We start from the raw sequence: 22,920 nt of genomic DNA, 5'->3' as shown, positions 1-22,920 counted from the left end.
TTGCACCCCTTGTCTAGGTCTCATTGAGAGACAGTCAGACATTCAGTCAGTTACATTCATTACTGCCAAGCAATTCACAACTTCTCAGCTGGCTGTGGAAGCAAACTTGAAGCCAGGCCTTGGCATTTACCCTTTTCCCCAGGGCCGGCCCATCCACTAGGCAGGCCTGGGCAGTCGCCTATGGCACCAATTCCTGGGGAAGCACCTACACAGTGCTATAATACAGTACTGGCAATTATTCCCCCCCCCCACTCTTGTATTGCACCTCTGAAACACCCTGCTCCCCAAAGGGTCTGCACATTCTAGACCCCAAAAGAAACAGAGGTCATCCACACAATCAAAAACTGTATTCTACCCAGTTCTGAAAGTTGTGTGTGTGCTCACAATTTCCGGTTGTGTAGAAGCAAGGTAAGAGGACAACCTGGGTAGAAGTGATTGTGTGGAAGCAAGGTAGGAGGAAAAGCTGGGTAGGAAACGCTTCCACACCATCACTTTGACCCAGGTTTTCGTCTAACCTTGCTTCCACAAAACTGAAAACTGGAACCACACACAGCTCCCAAACCCATGTACAACACAGTTTTTGATTGTGCAAATGACCTCACAGCCTTCTTTGCTCATTGCACCCCAGCCCCCAATAAACAACTAGTCTCATAAGCTGCACATCCTCTCTGGAATAGGAATTGCCTGCCTCAGCCTTCATTTCCAAAAATAAATAATCTCCGCCTGGATTTCCAAATCAACATCAGCATCTTCTCATCTCTGAAGCATTACTCTTTTGCCCCCATTACAGACTGGGAACTCTCTCCCACCACGGCGTCCTCAAACCATTGTAGGCTAGTCATTCTCTGGTCATCTGTGTGGGTTAGTCAATCAATCAACTTTGAGAATGCATGGCTCGTGGTTAAAGCCGGGGCTCCATACTTCTTGGCCGGGGGGTGAGTGTCAAAGTCAAACTTTGCACAGGGCACCAAAAATCTTAGGGCCAGCCCTGATCCGACCTCATTCGGATCTATTTCTAAAGTTCAACAAGTCAAATGAATGACAGAGTGCTGAATCTTGAAAATGAAAGTTGCTGATCAGATTAGAAACAACTGCAGACAGCAATGCAAGAAGCATTTCATTGTTGATGTAGCCATGACATTTTGGGGGCAGGATCTAGCACAAGGCATGAGACCCCAGATGCAAGCCCCAATAAGCAGGGTCTCGGGTGCTAGAGAAGACCTTAGTTTGGGACCATGGGAAGCCTCTGTCAGAGCACTCTGGACTGGACTAGATGGACTAGTGGTCTCTCAGATTCAGTAGAAAGTCATGACAACAAACTGCAGTCCTCCTTTCTAGAAGAGAACTGTCCCCATCAAAACAACCTTTTGCTAACTGCCAGCTTTCAGACCCATTTCCTTTTGGAATATTCTTTCCAGTGAGCATTGCAGACTGTTAAACCAGAGAAAGTATGCTTCTGTGCACATATCTTGATCCTGTGCAGGGGCAGAAAGAAACCCCACAAAATTAAGCATTGGCTGCAGAATTTTCATTTTGGGAAAAGATTCCATTTCTAGTCCTCATAACTGCAACGATCACCCTGAAAGAGTGTCCCGACTGCTTTGCCAAAGGAAAAGTGTGTCCCGACTACTTTGCCAATGGTGCATCCTTCTCTCCCAGAAGTGATACAAGCAAAAAACTTTTCAAAAAAATAAATAAACAAAAACAAAAACATTTCAGCTAAGATATCATGGTTTGGGGAAATACCTTGGCTCAAACCGAAGTTTGTTCCCCAATGTTTGTTCCTGGCGTGGTCTTGTGTGCGTGAATATAAGATGCACCATTAGAAGCAAACTTCAGCCACACATTCCTTACCTTCCTGGTGCTCCAAGGCATGCTTGCTCAGAGCGGAGGGCAGTTGCTGTCTTTCAGTAAGAGTAAATGCTACTAGGAGAGGAGTTATTGGATCTCAAACTCCCAACATAAGTAGCATTAACACCTCCTGGAAAGAGGAGAGCACCTTTGGGTCTTCAGCGGGAAGCAGCTCTGTAGGGCTGTATTTGGGGCTGGTTCCTGGCTGGGAGGGGGGTGGATTATGAGCATGCCCTCAGGAGGTCCCTCTACCCTCTCCTTTCCTCCGTGCAGCAGTGGTGACTGCTGCTCCTCAGACATAACCGGTTAGGGGCTGACACTGGCAGACCCTCCTGAGGTGCTGAGGTTTCGGAAGCTGCCTGATGGTACTGACCTGATCTCAGTGATGCCACTGTTAAAGGCACGGGAGGAGCAAGATCCGATAGAAAACTGGGCAACTCTTAACTGCAAGTGCTTTGTTGTTGTTTTTTAACAATGCCGCTGCACGTAGGACTCTTTTGTATGGGGCCTGATGTTTTGGCATTGGAGCATTGTGTTCTGGGGAAAGGCTGGAGGTGGGGTCCTAAGACACTCCTTTTAACTGTTTAAAAAAAACAAAAAACCCCACAAAATTTTAAGACCTCTCTGTTTGGCCTGGCCTTCCAGGGTTTTTAAATTGTTTTTAAGCTATAAAAGTTTGGCCTGGTTTACAAGGGTTTTGCAAACTGAATTGTTTAAATAATGGTTTTATGTTGTTGTTTTTACAGTTTTTGATTTTAATAGTTAATTGATTTTAGTTCTGTTCTAATGCAAACCATCCTGAGCCATTTTTGGAAGGGCAGTATAGAAATCAATCAATCAATCAATTAGCTCAATTAAGAATACCTCCATCTGAAACCCTGGAGAGTTGCTTCCAGGCAGTGCAGATGATGCTGACGGGGCGGTCTAAGGGATTGCGGTGCCTGAGGTGAGGTGCCCAATCCTGCCTTGCCCTGGGCCTTTCCAAACTGAGAGGGGCACAGGGTACCAGGAGGAGGGAAGGGGACCTGCAGCTGCCTCCTCTCTCCTTGTGCTTCTCGCACACTTTGCAAGGAGCATGAGGAGAGCATGCAAGGGTCAGATCAGCCCCACACAACTGCTCTAATTTTATTTATTTACATTTATGTCTTTTATTTATATAAAGGCTCTAGGTGGTTCACAAACATAAACACAACAAAAACCAAAACAAAACAAACTGTTAAAACAATTTAAAACATTCAGAGATGACGAAAAGCCGGGCTGAAAAGATGGGCTTTAAGGGCTCTTTTAGACTCGCCTAGGGAGCAAGAGGTTGCCGGTTCGAATCCGTGCTGGTATGTTTCCCAGACTGTGGGAAACACCTCTATTGGGCAGCAGCAATATAGGAAAGATGCTGAAAGGCGTCATCTCAGACTGTGCAGGAGGAGGCAATGGTACACCCCTCCTACCAAAGAAAATCACAGGGCTGTGTGGTCACCAGGAGTCAACACCGACTCGAGGGCACAACTTTACTTTGAAGATGTTAAACTGGGAACTTCTATAGAGAGCGCATCCCATAGCCCAGGAGCGAGTACAGAGAAGGCCTGTTCCCAAGTCCCTGCCAGACAAGCTGGTGGCATCTGGAGACGGACTTCTCTCGATAACCTTATTGTGTAGTGAGGGTCATGCAGAAGAAGGGGCTCTCCCAGAGAACCCAGCCCTGTCATTTAGGGCTTTTAAGGTAATTGCCAGCACCAGGGGCGTAGCTAGGAGAAAGGGGGCCCGTGTTTATCCCTCTCCCCGGCGGCCCTTCAGAATGTGGGAGATGAAGAAAATTAAGAGGGGTGGAGCTGGGGGGCCCTCAGGAGGTGGAGGCCCCCGTGTTCTTTGAACCCATCCGCTCAATTACAGCTACACCCCTGACCAGCACTTTGTATTTTGCCTGGAAACTTACTGGCAGCTAATGCAATTGCTTTAAAACAGGCATAATATGGTCTCTCTGAGAAACCCCAGAGACCAATCTAGCCACTGCATGTTGGACCAACTGAAGTTCCCGAACGACGTACAAGGGCAGCCCCACGTAGAGCACATTGCAGTAGTCAAGCCTAGAGGTTATCAGAGAGCGCACTGTGCATCACAGTTCTGAGATCATGATCTAATGGCCGTGAGGATGCCCCAATAACCTACCGCCTGCCACACTTTGCTTCATGAAAGGGCTGCCCGTGGATGCTCAGCTAGATGGTCCACTGATCTGGCTCCAAAGAAGGCAGCTTCCTACATCTAGGATTCGATGCTCAGTGGTACCAAAAATAAATACATCACATTCACCCTATCAGATTCCAGCCAGAACCTCAACGCCGTAAAGCAGTCCTCAGTTATGTGGACTTATTCCATCCAATATCCCTAGAGTTGCTACAAGATGTGCAGCCCCAATCCATCCCTTAAAAACCAGTCAATTACCTTTTCCCGGAGAGAGTGGCATCCTCTGTTCCCTGCATGTTTCCTGACTAATCACCTTTGGATGCATCTACGTAGCAGGATGTTCTCTGCTGCTCAACATCTTTCCTGGGACTGCCTGTCAAGATCCTTCATGTGCATTGCATGCAGTGATGTGGAAACCCAGAGAGACTTAAATATGCGCAAACCAACTAATTAAAAAAAAAATCCCCTGGAAAGTCCTTTATTATACTCAAGCAACAAGCAACTCTGATTAAGTCCCCCTTCTACCAAAGCTTTCCCTCCTAGGTTTACAGGTAGTTTTCCAGTGAAAGGAGTCAGTTAATTCTTTGGCTGATTGATGACAACTCCTTATGGGGGAAGGGAATTTCCACCGCTAGATGCATTGAGCTTTTGCATTGCCTGACCTATGCCTCTTGGGGAATAACGCTCAAGGGAATTTCCATACAAGATGGCAAATATGTTCTGCCTGACCTAGCCGAGCTAACCCTAGAAGACTCTTAACAAGCTCCTAGGAGACCTGGAGTCATGCAGTGGCTCAGATCACGAGTGCTGGACCCTCAAAATCCCCCGTGCAAATCTCCCCTTAGCAAAGCCATCATTTAGGGGGCCGTAGGGAAGTATGGCTGAAGCAGTTTATCACAGAGTGGGGGAAATTATACTTGCTGGAGCTACAGCCTGTAAAGAAGCTGCATCCTATGACTGGAAGGCTCCCTGTCCTCTAATCCCAGATGGCCAGCTCAAGATGAGGGCTGGCCAGCCCAGAAGGCCTCAGGATGAGAACGGCTGTGTGAGCAAACTGGGGTGGGGTGGGGGGACAGTTTCCATTTTGCATCAGAAGCTGAATGAGTGGTTGGGCCTGGGCTATCTACACAAGGAATGAACAATCCCAAGCTCAGATAGACTAGAAACTAGAGACACTCCACAAATAAATTGTGTTTGAGTGTTGTTTCTTTGGGAGTTATTTTAGTTTTCTGCATTGCCACTAACCTAAGTTTTTATGCACTGAACTTTTCCAGTGCGTTGTTAGTAATATATAGTTGACTTATTGGAAGAAGTCTGACCTGTGCTGCCCTTCTCACAGGTCCGATAAGGACAAGGCCCTCTGTGCATGCTCAGAGGTGCTTTGGGGAGCTCACACATACTGTTTTTCAAGGCTGAGACGAGGCACTGCAAATGGGCCCCAGAACTGAGGCTGCTACCTGAAGCACCCTTGCCAATAATAGAGTCTCATTGAATTCAATGGGGCTTTGAACAAACATGGTCAAGATTAGACTGTAAACCCTCCACACACCTCTCATTACTCTAAAGACTCCTTTTGTTCCGTTCAAGTCACACTTCCCAACATTTCACCAATGAAAATTAGGGCACTCCTCCGTGTATTTGTGAGTCCCTATGTGTGACCCCCCCAAAAAAAAACCCACCCCAAACCATTGCTGAAGATCCAGTTCTTGCTGTACTTTACTCTGAAATGGCGTGTCCCAAATGGATTTCTGAAGCAGACCTATTCAGAAACGGAACAGGACAATTCCTGCTTTCAAAACCTTCAGAATGGATAATCAAGTACTTAATCTCACAATGACTCTGGATATGCTTACTGCCGAGTAACTGTTAACCACTGTGGCTCAAAGGTAATTCATAGGGTGGGGTGGTAGAAGGAATGCCAGAACACTTTTCAGCAAGTGCATGCACACAAAATGTAGATATTTTTTGAAAAAAGACACCCTGCCCCCAGTTGTTCCAATAAGCAAAACGGGAGACCATGATTTACATCCTCTCCATCTGTCCTAATTTGCCAGATCCCTCTTTTGTCCCTATTCAGTGAATGCAGACAGAAAAACAGGAAGCACCCAACCAGAAAAGCAAAAAAGCTCAACGAATTCTGGCTGAAACGCACTGGGCTTTAATAAATGCTTCCCAGCAGCATGAGAGACTCTGTCTACTTTTTTGCTTTCCTGTTCAGTGAATGCCTGGGGGGGGGTGTTCAGTTCCCTCCTCAAAATCCTGAGAATAAAATCTCTGGATGCTGAGGATGGACTTTGAGATATTCCCCGTTTTTGTTGCTGAAAGAGAGCAGCCACAGAGGGAACACTCACTGGGGCTGACCCAGGGCAGGCTCCAGAAAAAAGGAGCCACCCCAGGAGCTCAGGGTTTATTCTAATGTGCAGCTGGGCACATTTTGTGCTGTGGGGGGAAAACTTTGTGCAGCAGAAAACATTTTGTGCATCCAGGGGTTTAGTAAGTATGTCCAGGGACTTTTTTTGTATAGGGCAGTATACAAATGTACTAGTTAGATAGATAGATAGATAGATAGATAGATAGATAGATAGATAGATAGATAGATAGATAGATAGATACAGTAGATAGATAGATAGATAGATAGATAGATAGATAGATAGATAGATAGATAGATAGATAGATAGATAGACAGTATATGATACAGACTGTAAATGTTTGCTGGTCAGCGACCGAATAAACTGATATCTATCTATCTATCTAGTGATACAGACATATTCATCCTTTGCAAGGCATCTTCTTTTCCCTCCCTCCTCTTATTTTCCTGTCCTTCCTTCCTTCCGCCTGCTCTGCATCTTTCTCCTAAGTTCTCTGTTCACTCTCATTTTGCCTACCTCTTCTTCAGGGGCGTAGCTAGCGGAGAGGGGGCCCTGTTCACCCCTCTCTCCGATGGCCCCTTGGAGTGAGGGAGTCAGGGAGCTCATGAAGAAGACAGGGAGGGGTGGAACTGGGGGTCCCTCAAGAGCTGGGGCCCCGGGGGTTTTCTTTGAACCTACCTATCCGCTCAAATTATAGCTACTACACACCCCTGCCTCTTCTTCTTTATCAACTAGGAAAAAGTGGGGGAGATGCTCACAGACTGGGGATTTGCCAGGGGGGGCACCAGTTTCTTGTGCAAAAAGGCTTAGAATAAACCCTGGCCTGCGAGAGAGAGAGAGAGAGAGAGAGAGAGAGAGAGAGGTGGAGACAGGGACCACCAGCAGGCGCCGGAAGCTGCACGTCCGGAGAGGTCCAGCCCCTGCGGGCAGCCTTTGCGATGCTCAGCTCGGCTCGCCAGATGGCACTGCCTCGACAGGGCGAGGCTTCGCGGCGTCTCTCTCGGCGGCTCGTTGGCAGGAAGACCCGGCAGCGCTCGAGCCTGCGAGCGCCCGCCTGGTGGTGGTGGTGGTGCACGCAGAGAGGGAGGCGGCGCCGGGGATCCGCCGCGGAGGATGCGGCGGCGGCTGCGCCCGAGTGCGCGGCGCAATTTTGGAGAGCCCTGCAATCCGTGGCGCAATTGCTGCTGCTGCTGCTTAGGCTAGCCGCCCCGGGGCGCAAGGCGGCTGCAGCAGGCGCCGGCTGGCAGCACCCACGACTGCACTGCACGCGACGCCTGGCGTGGGTGGGGGCCGAGGGAGAGCCGGCTTGGGGAAGGGGCTAGCCGCCGCCGCTGCGACCCGCGGGATATGAGATCGCGGAGTCCCTCCTCTTCTGCCGCCTTCCACAGAAGCCGCTTCGCGCCCCCCTAATGCCGAGAGGGAGACCGGCCCTTTGCCGAAGGGCGCCCCCGCCGCCTGCGTGCCTCGCAAGCGCCTTCCTCTTGCGAAGAGCCGCTGGGCCGGGGGCGCGCGCTCCGCTTTGGCTTGCAGCGGGACAGCGTCAACCCCCAACCTCAGGCCCCTTTTCAAACAGAGGCCAGCAGCACGTAGCGTCAGCTCGGTGCAGGGCGAGGTCTGAAACCAAGCGCCCGAAGGTCTCTGCTGGTTAAAACAGGGGAAGCAAGCAAGAGATGTTGGGCATCCAAGAGCCTGCTGCTGGCTTGGGCGACATGGTGGGGAGCAGGAAGCTGATTGCCTTGGGGGCCGTGCTGGGATGGCTAGTGGTGGTCCACCTGCTGGTCAACATCTGGCTGCTCTGCATCCTCTCCGGGCTGCTGGCACTGCTGGGCGGGTGGCTGGGCTCCCAGGCGGTGATCAGGAGCAGCAGCCGGGTCCACCTGGAGAGGTTCCTCCTCCTCGAGGGCTGCCCCCCCAGCGCTGAGGCGGAGAGCCAGCTGGACGCGGAGATCGACAGCATGATCCAGAAGATCGTCCGGGATTTTGTCTCTTCCTGGTACCGGGCCGTCAGCAGCGAGCGGGGCTTTGAGGGCGAGGTGCAGCGAGCCATGAAGGGGCTGGCCGCGGAGCTGAAGAGGAGGTTGGCCCAGGTGGACAAGCAGCTGCTGACCCAGAAGGTGCTGCTGCTCAGCGGGTGCCACCTGCAGACCTACAAGAAGGCCCGGGAGAGCGTGGCGGCCGGCGGGAGCCCCGGCGACGCGGCACGGAGGGCCGAGCGGCTTTGGCAAGCGTACTGCGGCTTGTGGGCCCCACACCTGGCCGTCCAGAGCCCCGCCAACGAGGCGGACTATGCCCGGCGCATCGTGGACTTGCTGCTGCGAACCCTGGTGCCCCAGCCGCACCTGGAGACCAGGACTGGGCGCTTTGTGGTGGTGGAGCTGGTCACCTGCAACGTCTTGCTGCCCATGATCAACAAGATGGCCGACCCCGATTGGCTCAACTTGCTCCTGGTCGGGATCTTCTCCAAGACCGGCAGCAAAGTATCCGGGGGGAAGGAGAAGGGGAAGGCGTTGCCACCGGTGCCGGCCCCTTCCTCATGCCCGCCCGTGGCACCCGACTCGTTGCCGCTGCCATTTCCGCCGGAAGCGGCTTCCGAAGGCCGGGCCCGCTCTCCGAGGGGTTCCGAGCCTTCGGTTGGCGAGACACTACTGGATGGCCTGGAGTGCCCCCTGCTGGAGGGGAAGGAGCCTGTCAGCCGGGAGCTGAGTGCTGACATGGACGGGAGGAGAGCCAGTACCCTATCAGTGGCCTGCCTTCAGACAGAGACTCTGGGGTCCTTCTTCCCCTGCGAAGACTTGGAAATGGAGTCCCCCATGTCTGACATAGGGAAGGATTCTGGCTGCGTGGCCCTCCCAGAAGAATTCCTTGCAGACTCCCTCGCGGCTCTGGAGGGCTCCGATGGCCTGGAGCAAGAGGACGGGGTGGGAGTCCAAACCAGGTACTCGGAGGAGGAGATCTCGGACAGCAGGCTTCGCGCCCTCAGCCCCTGCCCCGGCATCCAGATTGAACCCGCAGCGGAGAAGGACGAGACCTTGGCTTCCCTGGCCGCTCTTTTGGAGGCCTCGGGGAAGTCGTTCTTGAGGCGGCCGTCCTGCTTGGAGAAGGAGCTGGGGCCATCCGAAAGCCTGGCCCACAGCCCGCAAGACCTTGTCCAGCTGCCCAGCCTGCTGTCTTCCTCCCCCACGGCCCCCATGGGCACTTTCAGCTTTGAGCCACTCAGCAGTCCCGACGGCCCGGTGGTCATCCAGAACCTGCGGATTACTGGCACCATCACCGCCCGAGAGCACAGCGGGACGGGGTTCCATCCCTACACCTTGTACACTGTCAAGGTGACCTTGCCATCCCTCCCTTTTTCTGGTGTTAGTAGTGGGCAGTACAGGAAGTTTGGTAACCGTTATTTATTGCTTGAATGATCTTGTGTCTCTTTCCAAAAGAGCTGGCTGTGGGATGATCCTTATGGATGCATAACCAGAGCACCTGAGGGTGAAAGGGAGGTACCTGCAGACTCAGGGTAACCCACAGATAAGCTGGTTTCAGAAAAATCTGGAGGAAAACGCACCTAAAGGGGTTACTACCCCCCAAAAAACCTCCCAAATGTAACCCAATGGAGTGGAATGTTTGTGGACTCAGAGAGGGCAGTTAACAAATAACCAGGTGGGTGGAGCTAATGGAACTCATTGGCAAGGAGGAGGGAAGGAAGGCTTGAACAAAAAAGAGTGTGAAATTTCTCAGCTTGACGAATACTCCGACAGGACGATCACCAACCCTTTCTGCTTAAGAACATAAGAACAGCCCTGCTGGATCAGGCCCAAGACCCATCTAGTCCAGCATCCTGTTTCACACAGTGGCCCACCAGATGCCACTGGAAGCCTACAGCAGGAGTTGAGGGCATGCCCCCTGAGGCAGAAAGGTGCCTAACACCTTCACTGTGCTCAGGCACAGGCTCGGGTAACACATGCACAGGAGGGATATACCGCAACATTTTCTTGTGGGTTGTAATTGACATACTTGTTAATTACAAAAAACATAGAAAGTTGCGGAAACAGAGCACATAATTTAATCAATAGCAGAATAGACAAATAATCCACATAGTTATAGAGTGGAATCATATTAACACAATATTTGAACAACATTAGAGTAATATTAAAGTCATGTTAATAGATTTGAAATTCAAATTAAAGAGAATACTAGAGCCTGCAAATAAAAATGTTCTTTTGATTACTATTCAGTTTTATTTCTGCAAGTATTTCAGTGGTCCTAGCTTTCTAGTTCTCCATCTGAACTCTTCTATTTTCCATGCTTCCATTTAGCCTACAGTAAGGCAGTAGACGTGTTTGAATAATGGATGGTCCTCTCCCTTCTCTTGTAGTATGAGACAACTCTGGACAGTGAGAATACTAGCAGCATTCAGCAGGTGGCTTATCACACCGTGAACCGGCGGTATCGGGAATTCTTGAACTTGCAGACCAGACTGGAGGAGAAGGGGGATCTGCGCAAGTTCATAAAAAGTTAGTACAGCATCTTGCTTTCTGCAGAAGCGCTTTTTGCCCTGAAGTCATTGGCACACAGGAAGCTGCTGTATACCGAGTCAGACCACTGGTCCATCTAACTCAGCATTGTCTACCCTGACCGGCAGCAACTCACCAAGGTTTCGGGCAGGTTTCACCAAGGTTTCAGCCTTACCTGGAGATGTTCCCAGGGAGTGAACCAGGGATGTTTCTTCTAGATTCAAAGCAGATGCTCTACCACAGAGCTATGGCCCCATCCCCAGGGATATTTATCCTTTCCTTCCAGTCTAAAATGTCCTACCTAAACTTTCCAGGTAGTTCTGTTCGGAACGGAAGCCTTATTTGAACTTTATATGAGAGCCAGTGTGGTTAGAGTGTTGGACTAGGGCCGGGGAGACTCGAGTTCAAATCCCCATTCAGCCATCAAACTTACTGGGTGACACTTATCTTTCAGCCTAACCTACAGGGTTGTTGTGAGGATAAACATAAACCATGTATACCACTCTGGGCTCCTTGGAGGAAGAGTGGGATATAAATGTAGTAAATAAATAAATGTTCAAAGCCATGTACAATCAGAGTGTACAATCTGTGTGTATAGTCATTGTGCACACGTACAGATCTGTACACATGCGCAGTCGGTCACACATTATGCTCAATGCACATGCAACAGTAGACTTCCTACCTGTACCCTGCATTTGGAAAGGTCATTTCACAGATTCAGTTTTTAATGGCACATGTACAGTCATTCACACAAGTATATCTGCCCCTGTAGAGAAACCTGACCACACATAACAATGTGATCTCCGAATAGGACCCCAGAGAGAAAGGATTGCAGGAAACAAAACTTCAGCTACCCTGGGGGGGGGCGGGGTCACAGAGAGATCGGCTACTGGAGAAGAGAGAGTCTAGGAAATAACCAGGAATACTGATGAGAAAATAATGTCTTTTCCCCTCCCATTTCCTCCTCCTGCCCCTTGAAGTCATATCATTCTAAAATTAGAAGTCCAAAGTCTGGGAATATGGCCAGTTGTATTGCTGGTTATTAATATTTAAAAGATAAACGGTATAAAATACACACTATAGGAGAATTATTTGTAAAGGCCTTCTGTTTGTATGTGACTTTAAAAAAAAATCAAAACACATCTTTCTAGATGTAGACATTGTAGAACTGATAGTTTGGTTTTGCCATAGTGAGGAGGACAGCTGGTTGTGGAGGAGACCTCATCTTGCAGTAAAGGTAAAGTTGTGCCGTCGAGTTGTTGTCGACTCCTGGCGCCCACAGAGCCCTGTGGTTTTCTTAGGTAGAATACAGGAGGGGTTGACCATTGCCTCCTCCCGCACAGTATGAGATGATGCATTTCAGCACCTTCCTATATCGCCGCTGCCTGATATAGGTGTTCTCCATATTCTGGGTAACATACCAGCGGGGATTCAAACCAGCAACCTTTTGCTCCCTAGGCAAGTTATTTTCCCGCTGCACCATTAGCCTGCTGTAGCAAGCATGAACTACCCCCTTTGCTAAGCAGGGTCTGCCTTGGTTTGCATTTGGATGGGTGACTACATGTGAGCACTGTCTGCTATAAGATATACCCCTTAGAGAATGGGGCTGTAGCTCAGTGGAAGAGCATTTGCTTTCATAAAGAAGATCCCAGGTTCACTCCCTGGAAGCATCTCCAGATATGACCATGAAAGACTCCTGCCTGAAACCTTGGGAGAGCCACTGCCAATCAGTGAAGACAATACTAGGCTAGATGGACCAAGGGTCTGACTTGGTAGAAGCCAGCTTTCTGTGTTCCATAGCATGTTCCCGCCACCCCAGGACAATGAAAGCATACGCCATCTTAATTCTGTAAGATGTTGTTCTTTTTTTAAAAAATCATTATTTTCCAGATATAAAAGGACCAAAGAAGATCTTTCCTGACCTTCCTTTTGGTAACATGGACACAGACAAAGTAGAAGCTAGAAAAAGCCTCTTGGAGTCATTCCTGAAGGTGAGGTTATTCTTTCCTGTCCCTGGAAATCCTAAGTTTTATTTTATTTTTAAATTTATATACCGCCTTTTATTAAAGCAACCCCAAGGCAGTTTGTTTGTTTGTTTGTTTGTTTGTTAAAGACAAAGGTGGTTTGGCAGGTAGAATTCAGCTTATTTCGGCATAGGCTGTTTCTAAATGGGAAAGAAAATTACCTGGTTTGGGATCAGGTTTCCTAAGGAACAGCATTTCCCTATATGTGACTGCCCTCTATTAAGATCAACCAGAGAGAGCCTTTTATGTGTTCTTCTACCTCCAGAAGTTCAGTTAGTGGTGATATGAGGGAGGGACTTCTCCGTGGTGGCCCCCCACACATGTGAAACTCTCTGTTCCAAAAGATTTGTTTTTTCTCCATCTTAACTACTTTGTATCAGGTGTTAAAGACCTGGCTGTTCACCAGGCTTTTAATTAGTCTTTCAGGTCTTTGTAATAGCTGGCTCTTGACTTGTTGGTTCCGTTGCTCTTTTCTATTCATTTTGTTGTGTGCTTAATATTATTGTTATGGCACTGATTTGTATTGTTTGATGTTATGCACAAGAGCTGGTCCCCTTTGCTAAGCAGGGTCTGCCTTGGTTTGCATTGAATGGGAGAATATGTGTGTGTAAGATATGATGGGACTGCTCTGGGAAGAGCATCTTCATGCTTCCATGCAGAAGTTCCAAGTACCCTCCCTGGCATCTCCAGATAGGGCTAGGAGAGACTCCTGCCTGTATCCTTGGAGAAGCTGCTGCCAGTCTGTGTAGACCAGGGCTGCTCAGCTTCGACCCTCCTGCAAATTTTGGCCTGATTGATTGATTGATTGATTGATTTAAGTGCCATCAGGTTGGTGTCAACTCTTAGCAACGACATAGATAGATTCCAGGATGATCCGCCTTCCACTTAGCCTCTAAGGCAGGCCTGCTCAACTTAGGCCCCCCAGATGTTTTTGGACTACAACTCCCATAATCCCCAGCCACAGTAGCCAATAGCCAAGGATTATGGGAGTTGTAGGCCAACATCTGCAGGAGGGCCGAAGTTGAGCAGGCCTGCTTTAAGGTCTCTCAGTGGTGCATTCATTGCTGTTGTAATCGAGTCCATCCACCTTGGTGCTGGTCGTCCTCTTCTTCTCTTTCCTTCCACTTTTCCCAGCATCATGGACTGAAGGATGATAGTTTGAGCCTGGTCATTTGTGCCTGCAGTGAAAATTCTGGATTGATTTGTTCTATGATCCATTGGTTTGTTTTCCTGGCTGTCCATAGTATCCTCAAAAGTCTTCTCCAGCCCCAGAGTTCAAAAGCATCAATGTTTTTTCTATCTTGCTTCTACAATTCCCATAATCTCTGGCTATTGGCCACTGTGGCTGAGGATTATGAGAGTTGTAGTTCAAAAACAGCTGGCGACCTAAGTTGAGCAGGCCTGGTGTAGACAATACTGAGCTAGATGGACCAATGGTTTGACTTGGTATAAGACAGCTTCCTATGTTCTTATTTAAGCTACCTTGAGCTTTCGTTTTGATTGGAAATGGAGGGTAAAATGTTTTTAATAAACAACTGTGGAGTTTCCTACCTGGATCTGGCGTTAGATTTGACCAGTGTTCCCTCTAACAGGGATTCCCAGATGTTGTTGACGACAACTCCCATAATCCCCAGACAAAAGCCATTGCAGCTGAGGATTCTGGGATTGTAGTCAACAACATCTGGAAATCCCTGTTAGAGGGAGCACTGGATGTGACTATTGCTAAACCAGTGTGATCCTGAGCTCATGCTGAGCCTTATCTTTTGTTTCAGCAATTATGCGCCATTCCTGAGATTGCTAACAGTGAGGAGATGCAGGAGTTCCTCGCCCTAAACACTGATGCTAGGATCGCCTTTGTCAAAAAGCCTTTTGTGGTCTCCAGGATCGACAAGGTATAGAATCATAGAACTGTAGTGTTGGAAGGGCCCTTGGCGGTCTTATAGTCCAACCCCTTCGCTCAGTGCAGGAATCTGCTAGACTTGCAGGGATTCTCAACGTCGGGTCCCCAGACGCAACTCCCATAATCCCCAACCAAAGGCCACTGGGGCTGGGGATCATGGGAGTTGAAGTCCAATAACATCTGGGGACCCAGAGCTGAGAATCCCTGTGCAAGCGCATCCTTGACACGTGGCCATCTATCCTCTGCTTGGAAACCTTAGCCCACCCCTGCATGAGGCAGATGGTTCCACCGTCTAACGGTCAGAAAATTCCTCCTCATTCTCCGCGTCATTGAAGGCCTCTCCCCTTTCCTGTCTTGCAGGTTGTGATGAACGCCATTGTGGACACGTTAAAAACAGCCTTTCCCAGGTCTGAGCCCCAGAGTCCTACGGAAGAGCTCAGTGAGGCAGAAGTGGATGGGAAGCTGCAGAGCGATGGGAAGAAGCCTAATAAGTAAGGGTGCCATCAAGGCTCAATTCAGGGCTTACCATCTCCTCTGGGATGGATACTAGCCCTAGCTTTCCTGCAGGAGGGGAATCATTGTCCAGGAACAGAGAAATGTTTGAGTTTGGCTTGTGACTTGTTTATTTAACTAGGTAAGGAAGCACAACTCGCCACCTTAAGTGGCGCAGCGGGGAAATGCTTGACTAACAAGGTTGCCGGTTCAAATCCCTGCTGGTCTATTTCCCATGGGAAACACCTATATCGGGCGGCAGCGATATAGGAAGATGCTGAAAGGCATCATCTCACACTGCGCGGGAGGAGGCAATGGTAAACCCCTCCTGTATTCTACCAAAGACAACCCCAGGGCTCTGTGGGCGCCAGGAGTCGAAATTGACTTGACTAGCTTTACCTTTAAGGCAACACAAGAGCTGGTCAGAGGCCTGTGTTGCCTGTGCCTCACTACTTACAGTGTTCCACTTCCAGGCTGCAGGTGGGTTGCACATTGGCTGCCTCATGGAAGAAACCTCTCTGCACATAGAAAGTAAGCTTGCCAGGAAGGAGGCCAGGGTGCATCGGATGTGCTAGCTTTCTCTTTTCCTGGAGCATTCCGTTAGGATCATAGGAAGCTGCCTTCTACTGAGTCAGGTCCATCTAGCTCAGCATTGTCTACACTGACTGGCAGCAGCTCTCTAAGCTTTCATGCAGGAGTCTTTCCCAACCCTACCGAGAGATGCCAGGGAGTGCAGCTGGGACTGTCTGCATGCAAAGCAGATGCTCTTCCATTGAGCTATGGCCCTATTCCTAAGGGGAGTTTCTTACAGCAGCCGGTGCTCACACATGACTCTGGGCCAGTCATGTATCACTCAGCCTAACCTACCTCACAGGGTTGTTGTGAGGATAAAAATAACCATGTACACCACTCTGAGCTCCTCGGAGGAAAAGTGGAATATAAATGTAAATAATAAATATAGTCACCCATCCAAATGCAAACCAAAGAGAATCCTGCTTGGCAACAGGGACAGTTCATGCTTGCTACGGCAGGACCAGCTTTCCTCCTTTGTTTCTGTGTTATTTTGTGAAGGAGCATACAAAGATGTCACACACACACACACACACACACACACACACACACACACACACACACACACACCCTTCTGCAGTCTGAAGTGGTACGGTCCAGGAATGAGTTAACCTTCAGGTTGGCTGCACATATAAACTGGTGCTCAGTGATGCTGAAACCCAGCCATACGCCCCATATAAGGGTCCAATACTGGTGCTATTTTTACCCCACTCTGACAAAGCCCCTTGCATTCTTTAAAGACCACCGGATGTGGAAGCCAGCCAACGCGTGGAGTGTTTTTCTGGGGGAACAGCTGGCTAGAACGGTCTGCGTTGAATGTTTGCTAAAGGTGGCCGGATCTATCCGGCTGGTCAAGTGAGTCTTGGCTGGAACAGGGAGAGTGACAATACTTATGTTCCTCTTCAGAACATGTTTCCTGGAAAGAGAAAATGAAGTCCACTCCTTTATTTCACTTCAATAAAGTGATCAAATAGAAAGAGAGAGGAAGAGGATTGCTTTTAAAAAAAAAACTTGGCTGGGAAAGACATTTCTTAGCAGTAAACAGATTTTTTTTACTTTGTCTTGGAAGCCAGGAGGCCTTTCCAAATCCTTCAGGGTTCTCCACATGCGTAGGTTCAAGAAAGGGATTCTGCAATGGGGATTGCAGCCGGGTCCTGTACCTGGGATCAGGGGAGCTGGTCTGGAGGTAGCAAACATGACTTGTCCTCTTTGCTAAGCAGGGTCCAACCTGGTTGCATTTGAATGGGAGACTAGAAGTGTGAGCACTGGAAGATATTCCCCTCATCAGGGGATGGAGCCGCTCTGGGAAGAGCAGAAGGTTCCACGTTCCCTCCCTGGCAGCATCTCCAAGATAGGGCTGAGAGAGACTCCTTCCTGCAACCTTGGAGGAGTTGCTGCCAGTCAGTGTAGACAATACCAAGCTAGATGGACAAAGGGCCTGACTCGGTTTAATGCCGTTTCTTCTTGTCCTCCATAACTTTGCCCTTTCTCTTTCACAGGTCTAGGCTGAGGTTCCCATCTAGCAAGATCGCTCCGGTACTGAACGTGGCCGCAGCACAAGAAAAGGTGGTGTACTCCTTGAGGGAAGGCACTACTGTAAGTGTAGGGGGCTTTGTGGTCTCTGTGCAGGGCCATTTGTGGGACATCATGGCTGTTCCCTGCGACGACCACCTGCTCCCATAGCAAGCTGCCTGGACACTGGTCCGCCCCCAGTGCTTTCTTTTGGCTTGCCCTTGCTTTGGAATCGAGGCCGCTGGCTATCACGGAGAGAGCCTTTTGGGCCGTGGCGCCTTGCTGTGGAACTCCCTGGTTAGGTAGGCTCACCTGCTGCCCTCCTAAACAGCCTTAACTGCTGCCTTTCAAGGTGCCAGTCCTTTCCTCCAAATCTTTTTAATAGTCTTTGTTTTTTATACTTTTTCTCGGGAATGGTTTCAGCTGCTGGAGTATAGGAAGCTGCCATATACTGAGTCAGACCACTGGTCCATCTTGCTCAGTATTGTCTACACAGACTGGCAGCAGCCTCTCCAAGGTTTCAGGCAGGCATCTCTCTCAGCCCTATCTTGGAGATGCTTCCAGGGAGAAAACCCAGAACCTTCTGCATGCAAACATGTAGATGCTTTTCCCAGAGCGGCTCCATCCCCTCAGGGGAATATCTTACAGTGCTCACATATAGTCTCTCATTCAAATGCAAACCAGGACAGACCCTGCTTTGCAAAGGGGACAAGCCATAGTCGCTGCTGCAAGGCCATGTCTCTGAGAAGAATGCTGAGAATTGTTCTCAGTACTCTGGATTCCCCTGCTTTGGTTGGCATTTTTTAAAATTTACATCCCACTCTTCCTCCAAGGAGCCCAGAGCCATGCACGTGGTTACGTTTATGTAGGTTAGGCTGAGAGAGAAGTGACTGGCCCAGAGTCACCCAGCGAGATTCATGGCTATTGTGGTTTTATTGGAGGGCTGTTTCTATTGGAGGGTTTATATTGCCTCCATTTTGCTCTTTGGCGCTGGGAGGCTGACGCCCTGTTTCCTCTCTAAGGTCTCAGAGTTCCTGTCCCTGGCAGGGATGGAGTCCTTCATTCAGAAGCAGGAGAAACTGCTAGAGACAGTGCTCAAGGAAGGCCCGGAGGGCAAAGGAGATGGTGAATTCTTTGGACATTCCGCAGATCTGGATGTGAGTCTCTCAGAGGTGTCGCACCAGCCACCGGCAGGCAGCTGCAGTTCTGGTAAGTTCCAGCTCTGAACTGGAAGTTCACTTGCCTCCACCCTGACGCTGTTAAAGGACAGTGATTGTGAGCCCTGGTTGATTGTGAACTTGGCTGCCTTCACAGAGGAATGTAGGAAACTGAGCATAAGAACGTAAGAACGGCCCATGCTACCTGTCTGAGCCAATGAAAACAGGGCTGTCAGGCACCCCAAGGATTTGGCTGGTAGGTCTCCAGTTCTGCAGCCCTGTCCAATAGTCTGCAATGCCCTTTAGCAAGGTTTCTCTTCGTGGCTGGGCACAATGTGAGTTGAAATCCAACAACCTCTAAAGAACCAGGTTTGAGAACCTCTGCCTTTTGGAGTTCTAGACCAGGAAGAGAATCACTCAGGAGACTCAAGATCTCATTCAGGATTCCCTAAGATCAGAAACTATCCCAAAGCCCTTGTAGTGTGGCAAGTAGCAGAACCTTTCCAAGGGTAGTAATCTTTATTACACAGACCAGAAAAACCACAGACCAGAAAAATTGCATTCCAGACAGCTGATAAATACCTTCTGGGAGAGCAATCAGCTCTTGCCCGGTTCTACAAGAAGAGAAACAAAATTTGGCTGTGTTGAAAGAGATTACATCGTTCTGATTGGACAGTAAATACTGAAGATAACAGAGATCTGTATGGCCTGGGAAATTAGTTAATAAAAACGTTGTATGCTGCCATGGATATTTCTATAAAAGTTACAATATAATAAAACATGAGCCGTCATTTTGATGGCATCCACACCACATGGGCAAAGGGGATCAACAAAGGGAATTTTCTTGAGTTTTCCTTCCAAAACAGCCATGGGTTGCATATTAAAGCAAGCTAATGTTAAAGCCCTTTAACATTTCAACACTCTGATTTGGCTTAAATATGTGGCTAGCCTAAGTCTGAAAGACTGATCACTCAGACGTTCCAATAGAGAGAGAGTTGTTTCTTGGTGGTTGGGACATTTCCATTGCTAGACCAGGATACTACCATCAGGTGGCAGCAAACTAACGTGAACTGGAAGAACAGAATGGCAAAAAATGGGAATATTTAGGTAGCATGAGGGAACTGAGGGTACACTACAGGTTTGAGCCCTATTCACACACTGGCCGTATTCGCATGTAATGCAGAACCGTGGGTCCAGTGGACCCGCGGTTACACTCCCCCCTCCCCCCCGCCTTCTCCTGTCTGCATTCGGGCAAAACAGAGAGTGTCCTTTCTGCAGTCAGTGAGAATGCGGAGAGGAGGGGATACTGGCTGTGCGAGATTCCTTCTTGCTTGAACGGCAGCCCACGCAGCCAGTCACTCACGGAGAAGGAGGAGCTTCCTCCCTCAACTCCAGTTGGAGCGAATGCACTCTCCATGTAACGCTCCTGGAAGGGTTTTAAGCAGCAAAAACTGGTTTTGAGCATCAAAACTCACTACACGCCAAGGGTTCAAATTGGAGTCTCCAGAGCAAAACCTTGGGTCGCTGAAGGACCGGGTCCGGAGTTGTACACATTCAAAAGTAATGGTAGGGAAACCACAACTCTGGTTCCCCGTGACATGCAGATGTGGCTGCTATGTTCCACGCACATACAGCGTATGCGTCCTATCCAAATCTTGCATTTGAGAGGATCTGTACCCAAATTCACTTTTAAAATGTATGTGTGTACAGTTGATCACAAAACAATATGTACATTGGTACAGGCGCCTATATGCACGTATGATATAATGTCTGAATGGGACATTTGTCATTTCCTTTCCCCGAAGGAACCTACAGACGGTGGCAGGAGACATCTCTAACCAAACGACAATTCCCAGAATGAATCGAAACACGAGGGGCATACCAAAATCTCTACATCCGTCCACAATTATCCATAGCATTTTCCTATCCCCCCCCCACGTCAAGCCAAGTTTACCCTCATCCTTTTCCCGCTCCCGTCCCTTATCTTTCTCCCTCTCGTAAAAGCCTGCACCATCCTCCCCCCCCCCACCCACCCCATTAAACCAAGCGTGCCCCAAAGCTGGGAATATTGTGTCGTTCTTAAGTCCTCATTGCGTCATTTTAAAGTCCATGTGAGGCTGCGTTAGGAGAGCTGCATTAAGCAGGCAACCAAATGCTGCTTTGAGAGGGGATGTTAGTCAGGAAAACATGCAGCATAATCTTGTCCCAGGCAGCTAAACTCTATGGGGAAGGGGAACAAAATACAGAATATTTTAGTCTGCATTATACATTACTAAAGGCTGTTGTCAGCCATTTGACATGACGATTTGTGAAGTGCTTACATTAGGAATAAATAAAATCAGAATGATTAACAGAAGAAAAGAGAGAGCATCTTTTTAATTAAAAAAAAAATTTATTCCCTCCCCAAACATTTTAGATGAGATCTTATTATTATTTATATCGGAGACAGATGGGGGTGGGCTATCATCCCTCGGTTGCTCATCCTATAGCTAAAAGCTGTCCTTAAAAAAGTTTCTATTTGGATGTCTCCTTGAGGTATTTAATAAATAACACCTTGGCACACATGCTTTTGTGAGCTATTATAGCGGGGAATCCCATGCATGCACTCCAGCATGGCAAAAATGCAGGACAAAGATCCAATAAATCCATTCTTAAGCATTTATAGTTTCTAGTTCAGAATAATTCTTCTATGCTTCCTTTTGCTTCCCTGTCTATACCCTTTTCTTATTGTTTTGATGCGTTTTAAATTGTGACTTTGTGATTGTCTCTTAAAATATCTTATTGTACGGTGCTTAATAAACTGAGGTGCTTTATAAATGTAAAAATGATAATGATGGCAACGATGTCTCACATTTGCTCCATAGTAGGCGGCGGGGAGGGAGAGAAATTTTTTTTTAAATGAATTCTTCCTTCTATATGTAAGAGCGAGTGATATGTCCACACTGGCTTGAAGCTGCTGCCCGCCCAGAACAAAACTCTTTCCACTCATTCATGATAAAAATTAGAGGGAACACTTTTTAAGAGATTCCCCTTAGGAGACTGGGGCATAGTTCAGGGGCCGAGCCTCTGTTTTGCATGCAGAAGATCCCAGGTTCAGTCCCTGGCAGCATCTCCAGGTAGGGCTGGGGAAGACTCCTGCCTGAACCTCAGAGAGCTGCTGCCAGTCAGTGTAGACAGTCCTGAGCTAAATAGACCGAGGGTCTGACTCAGTAGAAGGCAGCTTCCTATGATCCTAACAGAATGCTCCAGGAAAAGGGAAATCTAGCATATCAGATGTACCCTGGCAGAAGGCAGTTTCCTATCTTCCTATATATCCTTGGGTGGCCCTGTTGTACTGTTGTGGGGAGGGCCAGCGTGTCACGTCACCTTTTGCTTATATACGCCACTTTGACTTAGCAGGATCAGAGTCCCTCCTGGCAGACACTGCCCTGGACCTCCTCCGTCTGGTCATGGTGGATCACTGGAGCTGGCTTTGCGCAGAGAACATGCAGAAGGTTCTGCACATGCTCTTTGGGACCCTGATCCAAAGGTAAGGCCTCACCATGCAACTACCAGGGGAGGGTTGGCGCTTGACCCAAGGAGGTCATTCCATTCTGGATAGGCTTGGCCTCTGGAGAGAAGTCTATCTGTGTTGTTGGTTTGCCCTGAATCTCCATCCTGGAGTTATCAGTTGTGGTCTTGCCCAAAGAAAAAAAATGCCTATTGTTGTTCTAGCACAGGGCTGCACAACCGTGGCCCTCTAGCTGTTGCTGACTGCAATCCCCATCATCCCCAGCCAAAGCAGTCAATCGGGACAATGGGAGTTGTAGTGCAATATCTGCAGGAGAGGCAGTGTTGTACAGCCTTGCTTTAGCAAGGCTGAAGAACTCAAGAATCGTGGCTTCCAGTCCTCCAATCCTTTTATTCATCCCATCTAAGTGTCTCACTTCTCCACGTTTACAGCCAGAGGCAATCATGACTGCTTTGTTTGTTTGTTTAACATATTTTTATACCACCCCAAACTTACATCTCTGGATGGTTTACAACAAAAACAGAAAAGTTGAAACACTAGTTAAAACAGATAAATGACAACAAAGAAATTAAAACATTGGTCAAAATAAATGACAGCAGAAAATTAAAACAATACAACAATTTAAAACCTTAAAACAATATTTTAAAATGAAGTTAAAACTATTGAACTATATTTAATTTAAAAGCCTGGGTGAACAAATGTGTCTTTAAAGATTTTTTTTAAAATGTCAGAGATGGGGAAGCTCTTATTTCAGCAGGGAGTGTGTTCCAAAGCATCGGGGCAGCAACTGAGAAGGCCCATCCCTGAGTAGCCATCAGACGAGCCGGTGGCAACTGCAGACAGACCTCTCC

At 48.5% G+C, this 22,920-nt stretch overlaps 1 protein-coding gene across 3 annotated transcripts in view; it reads left to right on the top strand.

Annotated features, from left to right (window-relative positions):
* The first annotated feature begins 7,434 nt into the window (after window positions 1-7,434).
* SNX19 (sorting nexin 19) overlaps window positions 7,435-22,920 on the top strand; it is a 37,274-nt gene continuing 21,788 nt past the window's right edge. The window contains exons 1-8 of one of the 3 annotated variants that reach the window (XM_053269865.1): window positions 7,435-9,724; window positions 10,765-10,903; window positions 12,794-12,894; window positions 14,700-14,819; window positions 15,188-15,318; window positions 17,389-17,455; window positions 18,424-18,610; window positions 21,955-22,087. In XM_053269865.1, coding sequence (XP_053125840.1) covers window positions 8,069-9,724; window positions 10,765-10,903; window positions 12,794-12,894; window positions 14,700-14,819; window positions 15,188-15,318; window positions 17,389-17,455; window positions 18,424-18,610; window positions 21,955-22,087 — 2,534 coding nt within the window. In that variant the 5' untranslated portion in view covers window positions 7,435-8,068. Of the gene's footprint in view, window positions 9,725-10,764; window positions 10,904-12,793; window positions 12,895-14,699; window positions 14,820-15,187; window positions 15,319-17,388; window positions 17,486-18,423; window positions 18,611-21,954; window positions 22,088-22,920 lie in introns of all 3 variants that reach the window. The other 2 variants (XM_053269864.1, XM_053269862.1) reach the window with 2 other exon arrangements.

This window comes from Hemicordylus capensis, chromosome 8, assembly GCF_027244095.1.
Source record: "Hemicordylus capensis ecotype Gifberg chromosome 8, rHemCap1.1.pri, whole genome shotgun sequence".
In the NCBI taxonomy this organism is placed as follows: domain Eukaryota; kingdom Metazoa; phylum Chordata; class Lepidosauria; order Squamata; family Cordylidae; genus Hemicordylus; species Hemicordylus capensis.
This window is presented reverse-complemented; position numbering and strand designations above follow the sequence as displayed.